The sequence below is a fragment of the Ornithorhynchus anatinus genome, chromosome 12, assembly GCF_004115215.2.
Source record: "Ornithorhynchus anatinus isolate Pmale09 chromosome 12, mOrnAna1.pri.v4, whole genome shotgun sequence".
Taxonomy (NCBI): domain Eukaryota; kingdom Metazoa; phylum Chordata; class Mammalia; order Monotremata; family Ornithorhynchidae; genus Ornithorhynchus; species Ornithorhynchus anatinus.
Genome location: NC_041739.1, coordinates 36,045,392 through 36,067,697, shown reverse-complemented (window position 1 = coordinate 36,067,697; position 22,306 = coordinate 36,045,392). Strand labels below are relative to the sequence as shown.

Below are 22,306 nucleotides of genomic sequence, written 5' to 3'. Positions count from 1 at the left end.
CCCTTCTCTTTCAGATGGAGAGCTTCTTCAAGAAATACCCAGAAGCTGGGGCAGGAGAATCCCCTAGAAAGCAAACTCTTGAAACAGTGAAAAACAATATAGAGTGGCTGAAACAACACAGAGATGAGATAGACGCATGGCTGCCTTCTTAAATTTTCCAGTGGGTAAAGCCAAAATAGTTGCTCATAGGCCCCTCTTTGGAAGGAGGTGTAAATTCAGATGAGTGGGACTTCCAAAATGATTGGAAACACAAGGAAATCACCCTGGGCTCTAGTTTGCCACCCTTTGGCCTCTCCCTTCCATTTGAATTTACAACCCATTCAGCATAGAAATAAATCAAGCTCCCTTCACATACTTCAGTTGGATGAATTTGTTGTTCTTTTTAAAATATTTGGGAGTTTGACTTGCAAGTTCTGTGTGAGGAGAGTTAGAAGCACAAATACTCTTGTTTGCTAGATGGTTTGTGTTTGTTTGCTCCTCACTCAAAAAGCTTTAAACCTGTTCCTCTTTGTTTATGCATAAAAGATACCCACCAGAGTATTTAATACACTCAGGGATCCCATCTAAGTGTACTTTAGAGAAAATCCTTTCCAAGGGAAGGGAATATGATAATTTCATTTCAGTGGGCTTTCAATATCGTTCCTTATATCTTAAACCTGTGAAAATATAACATTTTGATTTTAGCTTTACTTTCCTAGTACCCAAGAAACACCTCTTAATCTTCTCTCTTGATTGATTTTTAAAATTTAAATACCAGTACTTGAAGGACCAATATCATCACCTTAATCTTTATTTTATTATTCAGAATTCTTCAAGCCTAATATCATTTTATTCATATTTGTTTTACTACTTTAAATCCTGTCAGAGTAACAGGAGTTTAAGTCTTACTCAGCGATTGTATGAATTAGCCAGAGCAATGGGCTAACTTTTCTTTGCTTTCATAAAATCAACAAGATAACTCTCCCTTCCTTTTTCAAATAAATTTGAAAATTTTCCTTTGTAAAATCTGCTTTGCAGAGTTATTTCTTTCACCACACGTTTCCCCAGCTGATTCTACAGAGTTTAGCAGTTAGTAAACATCATCTATTTCCAAGCTCTACCCATTTCTCATCTGTCTTATCTATCACTCTGCTTCCCATCTTACTCCTCGTTGCTAAGTGTGACCTGAGGAGGAAATTCATATTGAAATTGTTAAGCTTCTTGAAGGCAGGGCATAAAGTTCTTCCTTCTTTCATACTCCCCCAAGCACTTTGCCCTTCTCAATCAGTATACCCTCAGTAAATACCAATGATTGATTCATAGATTGATATTTTCAACTCAGTGAATTGCAGACCCATGAAACTACAGAGTGGGAAGCTGCCCAGTGGGATAAAAAGGCAAGAATATCCCATTGCAATAAATAATAACTGTGCAACTTGTTAGCACTTACTCTGTGCCAAACACTGTACTAAGAGCTGGAGAAGAAAGAAGATAATCGATCACTGGTATTTATTGAGCACTTACTGCATGCGGAGCACTGAGTTCAATGCAAGGAGGTGGGTAGACATGTTCCCTGCCCATAATCAAGTCAGACGCAGTCCCTATCCCTCGTGAGGTTCTCTGTCTAAGGAAAAGGGAGAACAGATATTTAAATCCCCATTTTATAAATGGAAAAAGTGAGGCCCAGAAAAGTTACATGACTTGCGCAAGTTCACGCATCAGACAAGTGGCAGAACTGGGATTAAAACCCAAGACCCTTGATGCCTGAGCCCATGCTCTCTCTACTAGGCTGTGGTATCTCTATAAATAGCAACTTGGCTCCGAGATCATTTAAGTGTCATGATTTGGAGCATAAGATTTCTTCACTTCCATAGGTGAAGAACTAGACTCCTCATTTTAAAGTTCCTGTAGACAGGGATTGTCTCTGCCAACTCTATTGTATTCTCCCAAGTGCTTAGTACAGTGTACTGCACAAAGTAAGCACTCAATAAATATCATTGATTGATTGACAGACTGGTGAAATGAAATCAATAATTAATCATAATTATTGAGTATTTGCTGTGCGCAGAGCATTGTATTAAGCAACTTGGGAGAGTACATTATAACAGAGTTATAATGAGCAGAACAAGTCGAGCCTTGGCCAATTTTTTTATGGTATTTGTAAAGCATATGCTATGTACCAACCACTGTACCAGCACTGGGTTAGATGCAAGCTAATCAGGTGGGACACAGTCCATTTTCCCACTTGGCGTTTACAATACGATCTCCATAAGTAACTGAGACACAGAGAAGTTAAGTGACTTGCCCAAGGTCACACAACAGACAAGTGGTGGAGGTGGAATTAGAATCCAGGTCCTTCTGATTTCCAGGACCATGCTCTATCCACTAGGCTATGTTGCTTCTCCAGTTGACTGCAGAAAAGGAAATAATACAAGCACATGGACTTTGGATTCAACAATGATTCGGTAAACGGCAGCAATTCAACCGCCTATTTATTTTACCTCAGTCAGGGCAGAGTTAGAGGCGAGAGCAGTGCTGACCTTAAACCAGTGGAAATTTGGTACTTTGGTAGTGTTGGTTTTTTTTTACCCTGCCTATGTTTCAAATCCTAACCACCTGTGTTTCTTTTCCTTAACATCTGGGTTTCTCATATTTCATAAAGAAGTAAGCTTGTTCAGTAAGCTGACTTTTAGCAAAGCATTTGAGAAACCTCAGCCCGGTGTATTCTAGCAAATTCCTAGCGTATGCCATCTCTGAAAATGAACCTTTATTAAACCTTTTTTTGGAAGAAAAGGGTTAGGTTTGCTAGGTACCGGCCCCCTCTGGTGGTCTTCAGGAAAAATTTAACGGAGAGAGAGAAAAAGAGGCTGATTTATAGTTCATACGGCTGAAAACTATAACACTGGCTGTTGCAGACGGTGTAAAGCAGTGTGGCTTAATGGATAGCACGGGCCTGGGAGTCAGAAAGACCTGCGTTCTACTCCCGGCTCCACCGCATGACTGCTGTGTGACCTTGGACAAGTCACAACTTCTCTGAGCCTCGGTTATCTCATCTATAAAAATGGGGATTAAGAGTATGACTGGGAGAGACTGTGCCCAACCTGATTAACCTGTATCTAGTCTGGCACTTAGAACAGTGCCTAGCACATAGTAAGTGCTTAACCACTACCATAATAATAATTACGATTATCATTATTGTTAGAGACCTGCAGGGGTACTGCATGTTCCATTTATATACCCCTCACACCCACTGGCCATCCACCCACACCCTTCTCAAGCCCGCAGAGTTAGTTCTTTATCTGGCAAGACCGGAAATTCGTACAGGTAGGCACCAGAAAAACAGTCTTTTGGGCTAATTCAGGGCAGAAAAAGGCAGGAGTCTGCAAGGAAGGGGCGAGAATGGCTGTGACATAAAGTACTGTAAGTTTCTAGTCTATGTAGGCAGAAGCCTACATGATTAATGGCACTACCCGTCTATTCTACCTCCCCTCGTGACAGTACGGTGCTCTTCGGGGAGGAGGTTGGGGAGGCAGGTTGGAGCAGAGGACAAGGGATGGATGGAGAAGGGGGAAGAAGGGAGGAATGGTGGGGTGGGGGAGGAGGGAAAGGGTTTTCTCAGAACAGATCTGCACAGTCCCAGAATCTCCTCTATCATTCACTCATTCAGTACGGCACTAACTTTATCCAAACCCACACTCGAACCAAAATGCATCACAACATATATTATCCAATCCCAATCTGCAATTTGTCTGGGTACACCTCAGGTCAGGGTTGGTAAAGTACCAAAGGTGGACGGGCGGTGGGGGAAGGTTGATGATGATAATGTTGATGACGACGTTGGTGATGACGATAACGGTTGTGGTATTTGTTTAGCACTTATTATGTTCCAAGCTCTGTACTAAACCCTGAGGTGGATACAAGATCATCAGGTCAGACCCGATCTCTGTCCCACATGGGGCCCACAGTCTAAGTAGGAGGGAGGACAGGTATCGGATTCCCATTTTACAGATGAGTAAACCGAAACACAGGAAAGTGAAGTAACTCGCCCAAAGTCACACAGCAGACAAGTGGCAGAACTGGGATTAGAACCCAGGGGAGCCCTGACTCCCAAGGGTGTGCTAGTAATTAATAATAATGATAATTTTATTATTATTTGTTAAGCACTTAATATGTGCCAGGCACTGGACTTAGCATGAGATAGAATCAAGCAAATTGGGTTGGACACTGTCCCTGTCCCACATGGGGCTCAGTCTTAATCCCCATTTAACAGATGAGGTAGCTGAAGCACAGAGAAGTTAAGTGATTTGCCCACGGTCACACAGCAGACAAGTGGCGGAGCCGGGATTAGAACTCAGTTCCTTCTGACTCCCAGGCCTGTGCTCTATCAACTAGGCCACCCTGTGCTCTTTCTACCAGTCTCCCTTCCAGAGCAAACAGATGAGCCTTAGTCCAGACTGTGCCTGTTTCTGCAGCTTTGGTGATTAAGAGTAACCCAGAAAATTCAGGCTGAAAAAGGGAGTGCCAAAAGAAGCACTTTAGAAAAAAATATTTTCTGAATTTTGCTGCAACCTTTTAAGTGGGTTGGCAGAATGGCCACTGATATGGGTGGGACCACGCTTAGAACTAATTACATTGGAAACAGCCTCATCCTCTTTGATCAGCATGAGACAAGAGCTGTGTATGTTTTGGTACAACTTGGCAAGACTGTCACTTACTGCTAAAGATAGCTCAAGTTTTGATATCATATAGCTGGGAATCATCAGGCAGAGCTGTGACTAGCCCATGGACCAGGGGTTGTTTTGTCGCTAATCCCAGAAAAACAAAAGACAGTTTATTTTTTCCAAAAGCAGTAAATCCCTTAACACATTAAAATAATACAATTTAACAAAGGAGGTAGGGAGAAGTGTGAGGCAGGGTAATCAGGACAAAGGATGAAGTTGTTGGGCAGAGGGTGAACCGTGGAGACCCAGGGCATAGCCAGGCCACTGATCTGCGGGGTCCTGCACTGATCTCATTTATTGAGAAGTGTAACCTAATGGAGAAAAGCACAGGACTAAAAGTCAGAGGACCTGCATTCTAATCTTGGCTTGGCCACTTTTCTGCTCTGTCATTTTGGGCATGTCACAAATTCTCTGTGCCTCCGTTTCCTCATCTGCAAGACTGAGATTAAATACTTGCCCTCCCCTTTAAACTGTGAGCCCTCAGTGGGACAGGGAATGTATCTGAGCTGATTGCACTATATCTACCCCAGTGCGTGGCACATAGTAAGTGCTTAAAAATCGCCACAGTTATTGTTCTTATCTGCAGTTAGCAGTGGGCTGATGAGCTGGAGAAAGGTGAACAGGGTCAGGGGAGGGAGGATCTGGCTGAAATGAGAGTGATGAGGGAGTCCCTGTCTGTGAAATTGATTTCAGGAAATGAGTGGAAAAGGGATAAAGTGAAGAAGAAAAGGGGCAGGTTGGAAAGTAGCATTTCTCACTGGTTCCAAATGGCTTCATGAAAGGTCTTGAACAAGGAGGAAACAGACTGCCTGGAATAGGAAAAAGTTTCATTGATCTCTCCCTCAAGTTAGAGACTCCCATGTCGGTAAAGATAAAAGTATTAGGGCCATGAAGATTAATGGAGAAGAGAATTAAACTGCTCTTCTTAAGTACACTGAAACAGAGAAAAGGAATTCAGTGAAGAAGTGAGTGATATAAAGCATCAACCCAAAAGAATGTTATTATTGTTGCTGTTGTTGTTGTTGTTATACTTGTTAAGGATTTACGATTTATCAAGCATTGTTTAAGCAGCAGTGTTGATAAAAGGTAATCAGGTCAGATGCAGGGGAGTCACAGTCTAAGTATCAATCAGTCAATCATTTATGGAGCACTTAATGTGTGCAGACCACTGTACTAAGCTCTTGGAAGAATACTATATGTTTTACCAATTTGAGATGTGAGAACTGAGGCACAGAGGAAGTGAAGTGACTTGGCCCAGATCCCACAGCAGGCAAGTGGCAGAGCTGGGATTAGAACCCAGATCCTCTGACTCCCGGGCCTCTGCTCTTTCCACTAGGCCATTGTGCTTCCCCACATGGATCCCACATAATCCATGCTTACAAAGTTTACATAATAGAACATGTGGGTTGGATGTTTATTAATAATAATAATAGTATTAATTGTGGTATTTGTTAGAGTGCTTACTGTGTCTCAGGTACTGTACTTAGCTCTGGGGTAGATAAAAGGTCATCAGGTTGAACACAGTCCCTGTCCCACATGAGGCTCACAATCTCAATCCCCATTTTACCAGATAAGGGAACTGAGGCACAGAGAAGTGAAATGAATTGCCCAAGGTCACATAACAGACAAGTGACAGAGGCAGGATTAGAACCCATGCCCTCCTGACTCCCAGGTCCATGCTCTTTCCCCTATGACCACGCTGTTTCAGAATGAGTTCCTGTCTTGTTGAGGTATGGATGGATAATTATACAGTAACCGTGCCTGCACAAGATCACAATCAGTGACTATTTAAAAAATAGGTACTGAGTCCATAGATTTCTTAATGGCCAAGTGGAAGCAGCTTCATTTTCACTCCTGAGAAGGGATAGCTTCCAGTAATGCAAAGCCTCTTGAGTGTTTTCTGGGGCTAAAGGAAAGAATGGCAGATAGAAGAAAAGCACAAATGATGGAAAATTAAAAACTTCCCCAGGAAAAGGCAGAGGTGGCCACTTGGGATAGATACTGAATACCTGCTGAAGAGGAACAAAACAGCGTGAAGCAGTGTGGCCTAGTGAAAAGAGCATGGACCTGGGAATCAGAGGGCCCGGGTTCTAATGCTGGCTCTGTCACTTGTCTGCTGCATGACCTTGGGCAAGTCACTTCACTTCTCTGTGCCTCAGTTACCTCATCTCTAAAATGGGGATCGAGACTGTGAGCCCCGTGTAGGACAGGGACTATGACCAACCTGATTACCTTGTATCTACCCCAGCACTTAGTACAGTGCCTGGGACACAATAAGCACTTTAATAATGTTGGTATTTGTTAAGCGCTTACTATATGCAGAGCACTGTTCTAAGCGCTGGGAGAGATACAGGGTCATCAGGTTGTCCCACGTGAGGTTCACAGTCTTCATCCCCATTTTACGGATGAGGTAACTGAGGCCGAGAGAAGTTAAGTGACTTGCCCACAGTCACACCCTGACAAGTGGCAGAGCCGGGATTCGAACCCCTGATTTCTGACTCCCAAGCCCGGGCTCTTTCCACGGAGCCACGCTGCTTCTCTTTAACAAATACCACAATCATTATTATTGTTATTATTATTAAGCATCCAACCCACATGTTCTATCATGTAAACTTCATGTCACTGGATTACTTGGGATGCATGTGGGGAAACATAGTGGCTTAGAGGAAAGAGCGGAGACCTGGGAGTCAGAGGACCTGGGTTCTCATCCCTGCTCTGTCACTTGCCTGCTATGGGACCTGGGACATGTCACTTCACTTCCTCTGTGCCTCAGTTCTCATATCTGTAAAATCAGTAAACTATATAGTACTGCTTTATTGTTGTACTATACATTGGCATTGTACATCGTACATTGGCAGAATCCAACACAGAAATGAGGCCTAACTCAATCTTCTCCAAAAACGTTCTCCCCAAATTTAAGTGAAAGTCTAGTTTCATGCAAAGAACTGCCACTCAGGCCTATCCATGTCTTTTGAGCAGCAACAGATTACAACTATGGTGGGGATTTTCATTTTATTATCAGATAGTATTAAGCTGTATAGTTTCCTCTTATTGTCTGCAATCAATCTGTCTTTCACAAAGCCAACCTGATCCTGGAGTATAAGTCTATCCATCACTATTTCAACTCTACCTCCAAGGACTTCAGTCTAATAGTTTGCATCACAATTAATAAGGGATATGAAAAGATTATTTTTGCCTTGATCAGAGTCATGAGCATCACCATAATGAAGCTTTTTTTTGATCACTGGAGTTGATTCCATCTCCCTAATGCATTTCTCAATAACGGATAGTCCTAAACAAAGACTAAACTCTTCAGGAATGTCTCAGCACCAAATCTGACTTCTCTTATTTTTCCCATGGCAAATGTACACCTACCTGTGCCTTTCAAGACCTTTATTTGAAAGCTCTTCCTGGCTGGGAGAGAGAGGGAAAGAGAAAGGGCTGAGGCAGTGGGCATGGGTCAGACTCCAAGTCACTTATCTTCCCTGGGCCTCAGTTTCCTTATTGTAAAATGGGGATTAAATACCTGCCCTCCACTCACCTTAGCCTGGGAGCCCCATATGCTTCAAGGTCTGAGCCTGACTTGGATTATCTTGTATACTTGTATAATACTTACATTGTCTTTCCTACTAAGCTCTCCGCTTAGTCTAATGCTAGACACCCAGTAATCACTTCAGTAATACCATAGTATTCTTTAAATTATTATTATTATCCTTTTACAAACAGGAGAGCAGCCAAATAGCCAGAATCACCTCCCATGAGGTTGAGTACAAAACAACCTTTCACCAACTCCCTCCACAACCATATTCCTTGGGAAGAAATGGAAGCAGGATTTTAGAGTGCAAAAACAGTCCTGCTGCAGTTAGCTCTTTCCTGACGGAGAGCTGACGGGATTTGAAGGAATCAGCTGCCTCAAAATGGTAGGGAGAAAATGATTTGATAGCCACTTGGCTTACCTCTCCAGCTTTCTGATGGTCAGCAACAGCTAACCCCTTTCTGCATGCAAAAGTGGAGAATTGTACTTCCACTCAGATTTATCTTCCCAGATTTTTACAATGTTTACAGAGAGGACAGTAGAGAACTTCTGTTCTGTGTTACCCAGAGAAAACTTAAACCTTTAGATGGCTTAGGTGGTCTTGGCCACTCATTAGCAGGTGGAAATGGACCAAAATGCACATAAAATGACCCCTCTCCCTCCCCCAGTGTTCTGTCCAAGTTCAGGTTGACGACTATCATAGCGTTGGACAGTCAGCCACTGGAAAATAACTGAAAACTTAGGGATGTGTTGTAGCTGCAATCAATCACCCTCTCCTTGCTCCTGCCTACGGGAAGAGAAAAATAAAAATTCAGACATCCCAAAGAGACAGCAATCTTCCTCATCTCAACCCAGCCAGTTGTCAAGCATTGTGTCAGTTTACTTTTTCCATCTGTTTTGATGGGAAACACCCAAGAGCAAATGGGTGGGGATGGGTGATGGGTGAAAGAGAGAATAAGGGGAAGAGCTGAGGAACAGAAACAGGAGAGGAGGCAAAGGACTGTAGCCTCGAGGAGGGTTTTTGTTTTCCTTTAAGTGTAGCTGCATGTCATCTTAAATTATGTTTTACAGAAACGTACATGCCTAGGGTGAGTTTTAATTTAAGTGACAAGGTACTCTGTTTTTTTATATTCATACAATTTCATTTTTCTTTAAAACGAAAATATGTAGGAGCTGCAAAGGCTGTCTCCATCCTCGCGCTTTTCTGGAATGTCAGTGCTTTCTTTGCAAAAAGAACATGAAGAGCAATTCATACAAAAGAAATGATGGAGAATCAGAGAGACTCCTGTAACCTGACTTTAGTAATGATCATGCCAGGTGCCAAGCACTGGGGTAGATATAAAACAACAGTCGGATCAGAGACAGTATCAAGACACTTTGGCAAAAAGGAAGGGAGAGCCGGGAAGGGAGTGAATGAATTATACAAGGGAGTGGGTGTAGATGGAAAATAGAAGGGGACCCAGAACTGAACCTTAAGGGACCCCCATAGTTAGGGGGTGGGAGTCAGAGGAGGAGGCTGCAAAAGAGACTGCGAATGAGTGGCCAGAGAGATAGAAGGAGAACCAGGAGAAGATAGTGTCAGTGAATCTGAAGTTGGATAATGTTTCCAGGAGAAGGAGATGGTGGACGGTGTCAAAGTCTGCTTAGAGGTTGAGGAGGATTAGGATGGAGTAGAAGATATTGGATGTGGCAAGAAGGAGATCACTGGTGACCTTTGAGAGGGTGGTTTCTATAGAGTGAAAGGGATGGAAGCCAGATTGGAGAGCGGCAAGGAGAGAACTGGAGGAGAGGAGTTTGAGGCAGTGGCTGTAGACAGCTCGCTCAAGGATTTTGGAGAGGAACTGTAGGAGGGAAATGGGGCAATAATTGGAGGGAGCCATGGGGTCAAAGGAGGGTTTTTGTTTGTTGGTTGTTGTTTTTTTCAGATAGAGGAGACATGATCATGTTTGAAAGCAGTGGAGAAGAAGCCGTTGGAAAGCAAATAGTTGAAGATGGTTAATAGGGAGGGGGCAAGTGTTTTGATCAGTTGATATACATCGTAAGCACTTAAATATCACAGAAAAAGGTTAATGCTACTGAGAGTACAATCCTATCAAGTGCCAAGATAAAGAATGCCTCTAGTGACCCAGGTTTGAGTTTTGTAAGATCTTTGGTTCTCTATGCCTGTCCTCCCTTACTTTGGTTATGAGACCCAAATGAAACCATGTACAATCTGCTTATCTGGTATTTACCCCAGTACTTAGCACAGTCCTTAACACTTAGCAAGTGCTTAATAAATACCATAACTAACTAGGGAATCTTTTCTAGAATCAACCTATTTGGGGTGAGTATTTTATCTTTTTAGAAACATGCTTAAATATTCAGAGTGTTACCGTGGGGGGGGGTTGCTGTTGCCTCCAGCTACGCAACAATCAATGAACGGCCTATTTGCATATTTAAGGCAAGGGGGTGGGACTTGCCAAAGCCAGTAGAACATGCATTGAAATTGTTATTTTTCAGTAGAGGTGTTGCTTTGGGCAGAGCCATCCACACCCTGTGGCCTAGTTCCCCTCTAATCAGAGAAAGACATTGCAAGGCAGATGATGAGGATTAGAGGTGCAGTGTGTGCCCAGGCAGCATTATATCGCTAGGCTGGCTCCCTTTGCAGCTACATGTGTATGAAAGCAGCGTGGTCTAGTGGGTAGAGCATGGACCTGGGAGTCAGAAGGACCTGGGATCTAGTACTGGCTCTGCCACTTGTCTGCTACGTGACTTGGGCAAATCACTTAACTTCTCTGTATCTCATTTACTTTATCTGTAACTTGGGGGTTAAGACTATGAGCCTCATGTGGATTAGGGACTGTGTCCAACCTGATAGCTTGTATACACCCCAGCGCTTAGAACTGTGCCTGGCACATAATAAGTGCTTAACAAAACCATTTAAAAAACATGGTTTTAACAGTGGAGAGCAAAAAAGAGACCTCCACCTAGGCCAACATAGTACTTTTTGCAACAGTAATTCTACCGAGGAAACTAGTGGATACTCACGATGCAGGGGCCAAAGCCTGGGCCCGAGAGTCAGAAGGTCACGGGTTCTCATCCCCGGCTCTGCCACTTGTCTGCTGTGTGGCCTTGGGCGAGTTACTTCAGTTCTCAACGCTTCAGTTACCTCATCTCTAAAATGGGGATTAAGACTGTGAGCCCCATACTGAGGGGGACTGAGGACTGAGTCCAACCCGATTTGCTCGTATCTACCCCAGCCCTCAGTACAGTGTCTGGCACATAGTAATATCACTTAACAAATGCCACAGTTATTATTATCATTGTTAATAATAATGAAAATAATAATGAGAAGCAGCGTGGCTCAGTGGAAAGAGCACGGGCTTGGGAGTCAGAGGTCATGTGTTCGAATCCCGGCTCTGCCACTTGTCAGCTGGGTGACTGTGGGCAAGTCACTTCACTTCTCTGTGCCTCAGTTACCTCCTCTGTAAAATGGGGATTCACCATGAGCCTGGGACAACCTGATTACCCTGCCTCTACCCCAGCGCTTAGAACAGTGCTCGGCACATAGTAAGCGCTTAACAAATACCAACATTATTAACATTATTAATAGAACGTGGACATTTGGGGATTACTTCTAGCTTTAAGTAACGTTTTCTACAACGTGAATGACGCAAGAGCCAGACCCAAAAAGAGTCCTAACTTGAAAACCTCTATCTAATGATTACTTCTAGTTTTAAGTAACATTTTCTACAGCGTGAATGACCCAAGAGCCAGACCCAAAAAAAGTTCTAACTTGAAAACCTCTATCTAATGATTACTTCTAGCTTTAAGTAACATTTTCTACAACGTGAATGACACAAGAGCCAGACCCCAAAAAAGTTCTAACTTGAAAACCTCTATCTAATGATGGAAATGGTGTAGAATGGGTGGCTTCCAGAGATTTAAGGGTATGTTTTCAGTTTTTTCACTTGGGTTCAATAGCTTGGTTGGGGGGGGGGGGATTTTCTTGTTTCATCGGTGAATTGAGAGCGGCCTCTAGTGGCCGATAGGAGTTTTCACAGTCTGGCGTTGCAGAAATAATATAAATTGAAACCCGAAATCCTCACGAACATACAAGGTCTCGCGTGTGCCTTTCCTGGGAAAACTGCCCTCCACAGCCTCGGAAACTTGCAAGGAACGTAAATTGGAAAGAAACTTAGGCGTGAGAAATAATTCATCTGAAGCATTATTTTAATTTCAAACTTGGACTGGAGCTGAACCCAGTGATCGGCTTGAGACTCCAAGATCAATGGATTTAGCTGAAAGAAATGACGCCTGATGAACTAAAGATGGGAACGTTGCATTGAAACTGGGACCGCAGCATTCATTCATTCATTCCATCGTATTTATTGAGCGCTTACTGTGTGCAGAGCACTGTACAGAGCGCTTGGAAAGTATAATTCGGCAACAGGTAGAGACAATCCGTACCCAACAACGGGCTCACAGCAATCACCTCTCCCTGCTAAGAAAACGAAAAGAAAAGAAGAGAGGGTGCATCCCGCCTCCTCAAAGCTTAATTGATCCTAGACAGGCTAATTTGTCTGCAGGACTGGGTGTAGAACAAGCAGAGAAACAGTATTCACTTTATTTTCCCTCCCGCAATTGTGCTGCCCCACTGTGAAAAAAATGCCAGTTCTTAGACTGTAAGAACTGTAGGACTGTGAGCTCGTTCTGGTCAGGGAATATGTTTGTTATATTGTTTTAGTGTACTCTCCCTAACAATAATAATAATAATGGTATTTGTTAAGAGCTTACTATGTGCCAAGCACTGTTCTAAACTCCGGGGTAGATTCAAGGTAATTAGGTTGTCCCACGTGGAGCTCACAGTCTTAATCCCCATTTTACAGATGAGGTAACCGAGGCCCAGGGAAGTTAAATGTCTTGCCCAAGGTCACACAGCAGATAAGTGGAGGAGACGAATTAGAACCCACATCCACTGACTCCCAATCCCGTGCTCTTGCCACTAAGCCGGCTGTTTGGAAAGGACTGTGTTAAGCACAGACACCTCCTTTCCTCTCGGGATGTGAGGGTTGGGGTCGGGGTGATAATAATAATAATAAAAATGGTACTTGTTAAGCGCTTACTATGTGCCAAGCACTGTTCTAAGCGCTGGAGTAGATGCAAGTTAGGTTGGACACAGTCCCTATCTCATAAAGGGCTCACACTCTTCATCCCCATTTTACAGACGAGGGGGCTGAGGCATAAGGAAGTGAAGCGATCTGCCCAAGCTCACACAGCAAACAAGGGGCGGAGCCGGGATTAGAACCCATGTCCTTCTGACTTCCAGACCCGGGGTCTAGCCACTACGCCATGCTGATGGGTGGATGGATGGGTGCGTTTTCTCTTCTTCTCCTTTCCACCCACCTTTCGGGTATGGCTTGCCTTGGCCTCTTAGCGTGGGTGTCCCCGAAATGACGGAGGAGAAGTTAGACTTCCCTGGAGCCGCCTCCTGCATTGTTCCCCTCCCCACCTTGTGCTAATCGAAGCGGCCCCTTCCCAGCTCCCCCCTCGTCCCGGCACCCCGACACGCTTTACCCGAGCCCCAAAGGTCGTGAGTTCTTACTTCAACCCCAAATCGCTGCGCTTTCTCCTTCCCCTTCATCTCCAAATCTCTGCGCTTTTTCTCCATCCCCTTCAACCCCAAATCGCTGCGCTTTCTCCATCCCCTTCATCTCCAAATCTCTGCTCTTTTTCTCCATTCCCTTCACCTCCAAATCTCTGCGCTCTTTCTCCATCCCCTTCAACCCCAAATCTCTGCGCTTTCTCCATCCCCTTCAACCCCAAATAGCTGCGCTCTTTCTCCATCCCCTTCGATCCCAAATCGCAGCGCTTTCTCCAACCCCTTCATCTTCAAATCGCTGCGCTTTCTCCATCCCCTTCAATCTCATCTCAATCACTGCGTTCTTTCTACCCCCCCCCCCACCCCCCGCCCTTCATCTTCAAATCTCTGCGCTCTTTCTCCATCCCCTTCAACGCCAAATCTCTGCGCTCTTTCTCCATCCCCTTCAACGCCAAATCTCTGCGTTCTTTCTCCATCCCCTTCAACCCCAAATCACTGCATTCTTTCTCCATCCCCTTCAACCCCCAAATCGGTGTGCTCTTTCTCCATCCCCTTCAACCTCAAACCTCTGCACTCTTTCTCCATTCCCTTCAACCCCAAAAGCTGGGCTCTTTTTCCACCCCCTTCATCTCCAAACCTCTGCGCTCTTTCTCCACCCCCTTCATCTCCAAATCTCTGCGCTCCTTCTCTATCCCCTTCAACCCCAAATAGCTGCACTCTTTCTCCATCCCCCTTCATCCCCAAACCTCTGCGCTCTTTCTCCATCCCCCTTCACCTCCAAACCTCTGCGCTCTTTCTCCATCCCCTTCAATCCCCAAATCCGTGCGCTCTTTCTCCATCCCCTTCAACCCCCAAATCTCTGCGCTCTTCCAACGAACCCTTCACGCACATGTCCCTCCCCCAAGGCCGGCCCTGGCCTGCAGGGACCCTTCCCCATCCTCCGTGTGCCTCCCACTCGGGCCGGCCCTGGGCTGCTGAGACTCTCCGTCGCCCTGCTCGGCGCCTGGGGGCTTGCCCTCCAGAGGGAGCGGGAGGAGGGGGCTCTGGGGGGGCGCGGACCTGGAGACAAAGGCGTTCCGGACCCCTCGTTCGACAGGGACGTGGAGGGCTGCAGGCTGCAGCTCCCCAAGCCGGGTGGAAAGGACCAGCGCAGCCTCAAACCCACCGAAGGGACCCTTAACTGCCCCCTCCCCACGCAGCCCTCAGTTTACCCCCCTTCCCGGGCTCGTCCCCTTCCCTACCCACGGGAATCCCCGCCTTGCCCCACCCCCCTTTAAACTCCTTTTAAAGAAGAGCCAAGAAAGAGCCTGGAGAGTAATAGAATTAGTGGCAAGAGCCCGGGCTTGGGAGTCAGAGGACGTGGGTTCTAATCCCTCCTTCACCACTTGTCTGCTGTGTGACCTTGGGTAAGTCACAACTTCTCTGGGCCTCAGTTACCTCATCTGTAAAATGGGAATTAAGACTGTGAGCCCTACGTGGCATATCCCGATTACCTTGTATCTACCCCAGCGTTCTGAACAGTGCTTGGCACATAGTAAGTGCTTAACAAATACCATTATTATTATTATTATTATTAACAAATACCATTATTATCGTTATTATTATTCTCTGGGCCTCAGTTACCTGCTCTGTAAAATGGGGATGGAGACTGTGAGCCCCACGTGGGACAGGGACTGTGTCCAACCCGATTTGCTCGTATCCACCCCAGCGCTCAGTACAGTGCCTGCCACAGAGTAAGTGCTTAAGAAATACCATGATCGTGGCTTAGTGGAAAGAGCACGGGCTTGGGAGTCACAGGCCATGGGTTCTAATCCCGCCTCCGCCACTTGTCTGCTGTGTGACGTTGCACTTCTAGCGAAGGTCCTGAGCGCTGATGAACCGGGGCCAGGGCGGGGCTCCGCTCAGCACCGAGTCACTCCCGTTTCCATGGCAACGGTGCTAATCGTTCAGTCCTTTCCCCCCCCCAAAAAAGACGGGGAGGGGCGGAGGAAGAATCTTGGCAGGCGCTTTGACAAGACAGTTCCCTGGCGAGAGCTCCTGGGCAATGCCAGAGGAGAGGTTTTACCTTCAAAGGAAATTAAATCATAAAAGTGATATTAGCTCCTTTTCATCTAATTTAGCGCGGTCCCTTCGATGGGCTTCTGTTTCCTACCAGCCCTTGCCCCATGCTTGCAAGGGTTATGTTTTCCTTCTCTTAACCAGCCCTTGCTCCATGCTTGCAAGTAAATGATTCTAAGTGATGCTTTCTTACCAGCCCTTGCCCCATGCTTGCGAGTAAATGATTCTAGGTTATGTTTCCCCGTATTTTGTTCATTAGTAATTCGCACGGGCCTCGAGGGAGAGCCGTGAGGATTTATTAATCTTTGGAAAGTAAAAAGTGCTGTACGACCATCAGTGGAGTTCATGGTATTGTTTCAGGAGGGGGAAAAGAATTCGTGGTATGGTTTCCGGGGGGAAAAAGAAGCATTCGTGGTATTGTTTCAGGAGGAAAAAAAGAATTGCTGGAGCTAGTAGCAAGCCACCCACCTTTACTGAAATTAAACTGCATTGTGATAACAGCTGTGTCTATGTGGCAGAAGGAAATAGAGAACTGGGACAGTCATCCCCGTGAGTCTGATCAGAAAACCCCTTTCTACTGAAGAGAAAGGGAAAAGGATGGGCCGAATTATCAAGATTGGCGAAGCGTGTCGGAGAATATCCGCTCTACTTTGTTCTGCCTGTGTAGACACAGTTTTAGGCTGAATTCCTTTACCTTAGGTCTGTGCTGGCAAATTAAATTGGAAATTGGAAACAGTTACCTGGAAAATTCGGGCAACAGAAAATTAGATTTTGTCTGAAATAGCCTGATGATTGAGGCAAAGCATTATTAATTAGTACCTTGGATTTCGATAACACCTTCCAAACAATTCATAGTATTTCCTGACATTTATTTCCTGCATAATCACAGCACCGCTAAGCAGTAGAGAGGAACAGTTATTACCTAGAGAGGAACAGTTATTACCCCCACCAACCCTTAGAGCTGAAGAAACTGAGTCTTAGAGAAATTAAATGACTTGTCTATGATTATATTAGGGACTCAGTAACAATATTGGGGCTAAAACCTCTGCTTTAAGACTCCGAGGCCAGAGTCAATTATCTCCTTCACTTAGCTGGAGTGAACCTAGCTATGGCCATTAAAATGAAATGAATACTATTAATAGAATTGCTTCATCCCAATCACCTGAAGGGTTTTAGAGATCTCTGAAATAATGCACCAAAACTGAGTTGCTTAATTGACTAAGAGAAGAGGCTTCTGCAATACTTAGAAGACTTTCTGTAGAAGTTCATTTTTTATGGTTTTTGTTAAGGGTTTACTATGTGCCAGACACTGTACTAAGTGCTGGGATAAATACAAGATAATCAGATTAGACACAGTCCATGTCCCACATGGGGCTCACATGCTTGTTTACTACTAATGCCATAATCCATAATGCATAATCCATGCTTGTTTACTACTAATGCCTGTTTACTTGTTTTGATGCTGTCCCGTGTCTCTCTCCACCCCCTCCGACCCCTCTGACTATGAGCCCTTTGTGGGCAGGGATGGTCTCTGTTGCTGAATTGTACTTTCCAAGCGCTTAGTACAGTGCTCTGCACACAGTAAGCGCTCGAAAAATACGACTGAATGAGTGAATTTTACAGATGAGGTGACTGAGGCATGGAAAAGTTAAGTGACTTGCCCAAGGTCATCCAGCAGACAACTGGTGAAACTGGGATTGAAACCAAGATCCTCTAAATCCCAGGCCGGTGCTCTTTCCACCAGACCACGCTGCTGCTCCATAATAAATATTAATTAAATTTTTAATATTTGAAAACCCAAATGAAATATTTACGACTAATAATCCCAAGTGCAATCCGTGAGAGCCTGTGGACTCTCCACAGCGCTTAGTACAGTTCTCTGCACCCGATAAGGGCTCAGCAAGTACGACTGATTGATTGACTGACATGGCTCAGTGGAAAGAGCCTGGGCTTCGGAGTCAGAGGTCATGGGTTCGAATCCCTGCTCTGCCACTTGTCAGCTGTGCGACTGTGGGCAAATCACTTCATTTCTCTGTTACCTCATATAATAATAATGTTGGTATTTGTTAAGCGCTTACTACGTGCAGAGCACTGTTCTAAGCGCTGGGGTAAACACAGGGGAATCAGGTTGTCCCACGTGGGGCTCACAGTCTTAATCCCCATTTTACAGATGAGGGAACTGAGGCACAGAGAAGTTAAGTGACTCGGCCACAGTCACACAGCTGACAAGTGGCAGAGCTGGGATTCGAACTCATGAGCCCTGACTCCAAAGCCCGTGCTCTTTCCACTGCGCCACGCTGCTTGTTGGTATCTGTTAAGCGCTTACTATGTGCCGAGCACTGTTCTAAGCGCTGGGGTAGATCCAGGGTAATCGGGCTGTCCCACTTGAGGCTCACAGGTAATCCCCATTTTACAGATGAGGTAACTGCGGCACAGAGAAGTGAAGGGACTCGCCCACAGTCACACAGCTGACAAGTGGCATATGTAAAATGGGGATTACCTGTGAGCCTCACGTGGGGCGACCTGATCACCCTGGATCTCCCCCAGCGCTTGGAACAGTGCTCTGCACATAGTAAGCGCTGAACGAATGCCAACATTATTATTATTATGATGTTACATGTTACAACAAACGTCCAGGCCGCACAGGCGAGGACACGAAACCTTCATAACCGCTAGGGGGAGCAGCTCCATTTTGGAATATTAGTCAATATAAACGAGACCCAGATGCTTGGGGAGCCCAGGAGTGGGTTAAGAAATCCTAGATAATTTTAGGGGGAGCAGGAGGAGATCAAGTAATCCATGGGAAAAGTCTAAATGAAAACACACCAGTTTTACAGATTTGTTGAGGCTCACCTAGGCCCCTTTATCACAATCGTGTAGAAAAAGAAAGTTACACAATGCAAGAAGATTATTCTTAAGTGCAAGGTAGGTGGTGCCCTGCAACGTCTCCAGCCCTCTCATTTTCACAAGTTTGTAACTGTTGGGGGAGAGAGGCCGGGGGGAGGGGAAGAACTACTACACACCGAATCTTGGCACTGGATCTAATCCTTTAAAATTACACACCACCACCACCACCGCAATGACACCGGCTAGATTCTGAGTTTCTGATGTATACGGAAACTCCCAAATTCATAAAGAGTGCTATAATAGTTATCGCGGGTGACATTAGAGGGACAGGCTTGTCAACATTTCCACTATAAACTCCTATTTTTAGCGGTACGTGACTCAACTTTAAATAGATGTTTAGACTTAAAACTTGATATACTCTACAAGGTTTCAGCAAGGGATTTTTTTTTTTTCTTTCTGAGTTACTGTCAGCAAGGGGAAAGTACGGCTACTGAGAATCCTTTAAAAGACGTCGATATATTGGAAGCACTTTGGGTTACCGTAGGATAAGCCAGTTTATTGTTCAGATTCCAGGAAAGCAAGCTACAGATAGTGGACCGAGTAGGAGTGGGTGCCTGATTGTATTTCTGTTTCAAGTATTTGTGTCCTGGAAAATGATTTGGATATGGGTGGGGACTGGGGATTCCTAAACTGAATTCCTCTGTGTCCTTCCCAGACCTCTTTACCCCCACCTATTTCCACCAGTAAGCACAATGCAAGGTCTAATAATAATATGTAGAGAGAACACGTATGCAGTTCTTTCCAAACAGTAATTAATCTGCACAGCTATGTAAAGTATGTAGCATTCATTTTTATCCTTGTTTTACAGGTGAGGAGACTGAGGCAGAGAGATTAAATGGCTTATCCAAGGTCACAGAGGTAGTCGGGGTCAAACCTGTCAGTAGAAGTGTCCGACACTCAACCTATTAAACTCAGATTCGCTCTATAGCCCAGGACTCACTGTTTGAAATAACAGACAGCCCAGAGCAGTCTTGTTATACAGAGTAACCCCCAAAGTTTTATGAGCTGTTATAATAAACAATTTTAAAGGTCTATAAAATATTGTTGCAGGGATATAGGAGTATTTACTTTTGTCTGTGTTGATTCTGATTCCTGATAAGAATTAAAATGGAAATGTTTAGGGAAAATATTACCGAAAAATTATTGTGGCTTATCTTGTAGTTTACCGGCAGACAAAACTCCCCTTTAATGTCAGTGGTGATTTTGCCTGCACTGGGATCACTGGTTTGAGAATTAATTTGGGAAATTTGAAGGAAGAACGTCTTTTTTAAGACATCAGCATAGAAAGAAATCATCAATCAAATGGTAGAGAAATGAATTCTAGAGGCCTCATTTAATACAGGAAAGTTGGTTTCTATCCCTTATTGCCATATGGGTGGTTTAAAATGGTTGTCTGTAATATTGCTATGAAATATGAATCTGCATAATTAAGGGAATAGAACTTTTAGTCTGCATTTATTTCATATTACCTTCTCCCTAGAGTTCTGAGATGTAAGCTCATTGTGGGCAGGGAACGTGTCTACCAACTCTGATGTACTGTACTCTCCCAAGCACTTAAAACCACGCTCTCTGCACACAGTAAGCGCTCAATAAATACCACGGATTGATTGACTGATATTAACTACTGCTATGAAAAGTTTGTATGCTAAGTATGCCAATACATAATTATCCTTTTAATTCTATAGTAGATTGCTAACAGTGTTATTTCTGAGGCACTTAGTTGGTTTTATCCAAAGTACCCAGCTGGTTCTTCAAAATTACTGTCGGTTGAATAGTTTTCAAGTTAACCCCTGCTCACTTGAAACTGCTTTAAAATGTACTCATTTTTTGCAAATGGTACTTGAAAATGTTTGATACCTTGCTAAAGTATCTTGCTTTCACCTTCACAATTTCTAACTCATCAAAAATTTGCAGTGCTTTTCAGTGGGTATTTATGTACATACCCCTAATTTATTTATTTATTTATATTAATGTCCCTCTCCCCCTCTAGACTGGGAACTCTTTGTGAGTAGGGAACACTTTTATCAACTCTGTTATATTGTAGTCTCCCAAGTACTTAGTACAGGGCTCTGCACCCAGTAAGTGCTCAATAAATACCATAGATTGATTGATTGGATAAAGGAGGACCAGGCAAGAGAGAGTGGATGGTTCAAGAGCAAATCATTATCACTATGGCAAAAACCACTCAAACACATGTCTTGCTGGAGGTAGGACATACCTTTCCCTTCTCCGTGGCTGGTGTCTGAGCAATGCTCCCCCAAATGCCAAGGAGCCAGGAAAGGTGCACAACAGTATTTTCATGGATAAAATGAGCAAATGTACAAGAGACTTCCCAAGAGACATTCAGTCTCCCCATCAGTAACGTTGCCTTTATACCAAAGTAAAACCCTACTACTATAAATGGAAAATCAGATTTCAGCCTTTTACTGGTTTTGTTGTTTCACAAAAGCGAAGTATTCAAAGTCTGAGATGCAGATGAGGATTTTCCCATTGAGGAAAATAAGGTTTTCTTAGAGTTTTTCAGGAATGTGTCTGTTATATTGTCCTCTGCCAAGGGCTTAGTACACTGCTTTGCACAAAGTAAGCACCCAGTAAATATAATTGAATGAATGAATGAAGTTTCTCTCCTTCTTCCACAGCAAGGAGAAAGAACCAACATCTGCCCAAACAACACGAGGTCCTCAGCTGTAGAGAAATTTGTATTTTCCAAAGGTTCATCGCAATGGATCGGTGGCTGGAAGGATAGCTACCGATCTGAATATTTTCTGGGGAATTCAAAAAAAGACATTCCTCTTCAGTTTTGCAGCCAAGAGCTTAAGAATTTTGTTTGAACCAGTGTCTAAAATTTTGGTATGCTGACGGCACTTTTTTTTTTAAAGGTAAGGACCCAGGTTAGTCTTGGAGTCTTTCTAAATACATTCTCTTCTTTACTCTTCTCCTTTAACCTATCCAGACCTCATCACATTAAAAAAAACAAAACACCCAGACCTGATTCTGTGGGTTAAGTTGAAGGGACACGACCGTGCCTGCCTTAAAGAGGCAGAGTTGAGCTGCAACACCCTCTGGTCTCTTCCTTTCCTTGTTCTCTCTCCACCCCACCGGTAAGAACACTTAAACCCTCAGGGCTTAAACCCCCTTCACGAATATCTGCCTTCTGGAAACCCCATTCCCCTTCCCCGAGAGATTAGAACTCATAATAACAGGAAAAAAATTGGGGGAGACCCATTCTCAGATTGAAAAGTCTGTACTATAAGTTTTTTCTCAGCAGAAACTTAAGGATGTTTATAAGAGCCAATCACCAGGCAAGGGGCAAAGTAAACTTAGCCCACTGATGCTGCATGTGTTTAAAAATTCCTGCTTAAAAAGAAGAATAAACACATCATATTGCGATTGAAAGCTATATAGAGTACCTTAAGTATGGAAGAAAATTGCCCTTTTAAAACAGATGGATATATGCTTTTCATTTTCAACGCTCAACCCAAGTGTACGCTCATCCATTCCACAATTCTGCTGGAGAAACTGAAC

General features: G+C 44.2%; 1 protein-coding gene across 1 annotated transcript in view; it reads left to right on the top strand.

Moving 5' to 3' along the window:
• LOC100075062 (glutamyl aminopeptidase) overlaps positions 1–1,005 on the top strand; it is a 76,761-nt gene extending 75,756 nt beyond the window's left edge. The window contains exon 20 of the mRNA XM_001506563.5: positions 15–1,005. Within this exon, the coding sequence (XP_001506613.3) occupies positions 15–152 (138 nt within the window). The 3' untranslated portion in view covers positions 153–1,005. The remainder of the gene's footprint in view (positions 1–14) is intronic.
• Positions 1,006–22,306: the final 21,301 nt, after the last annotated feature.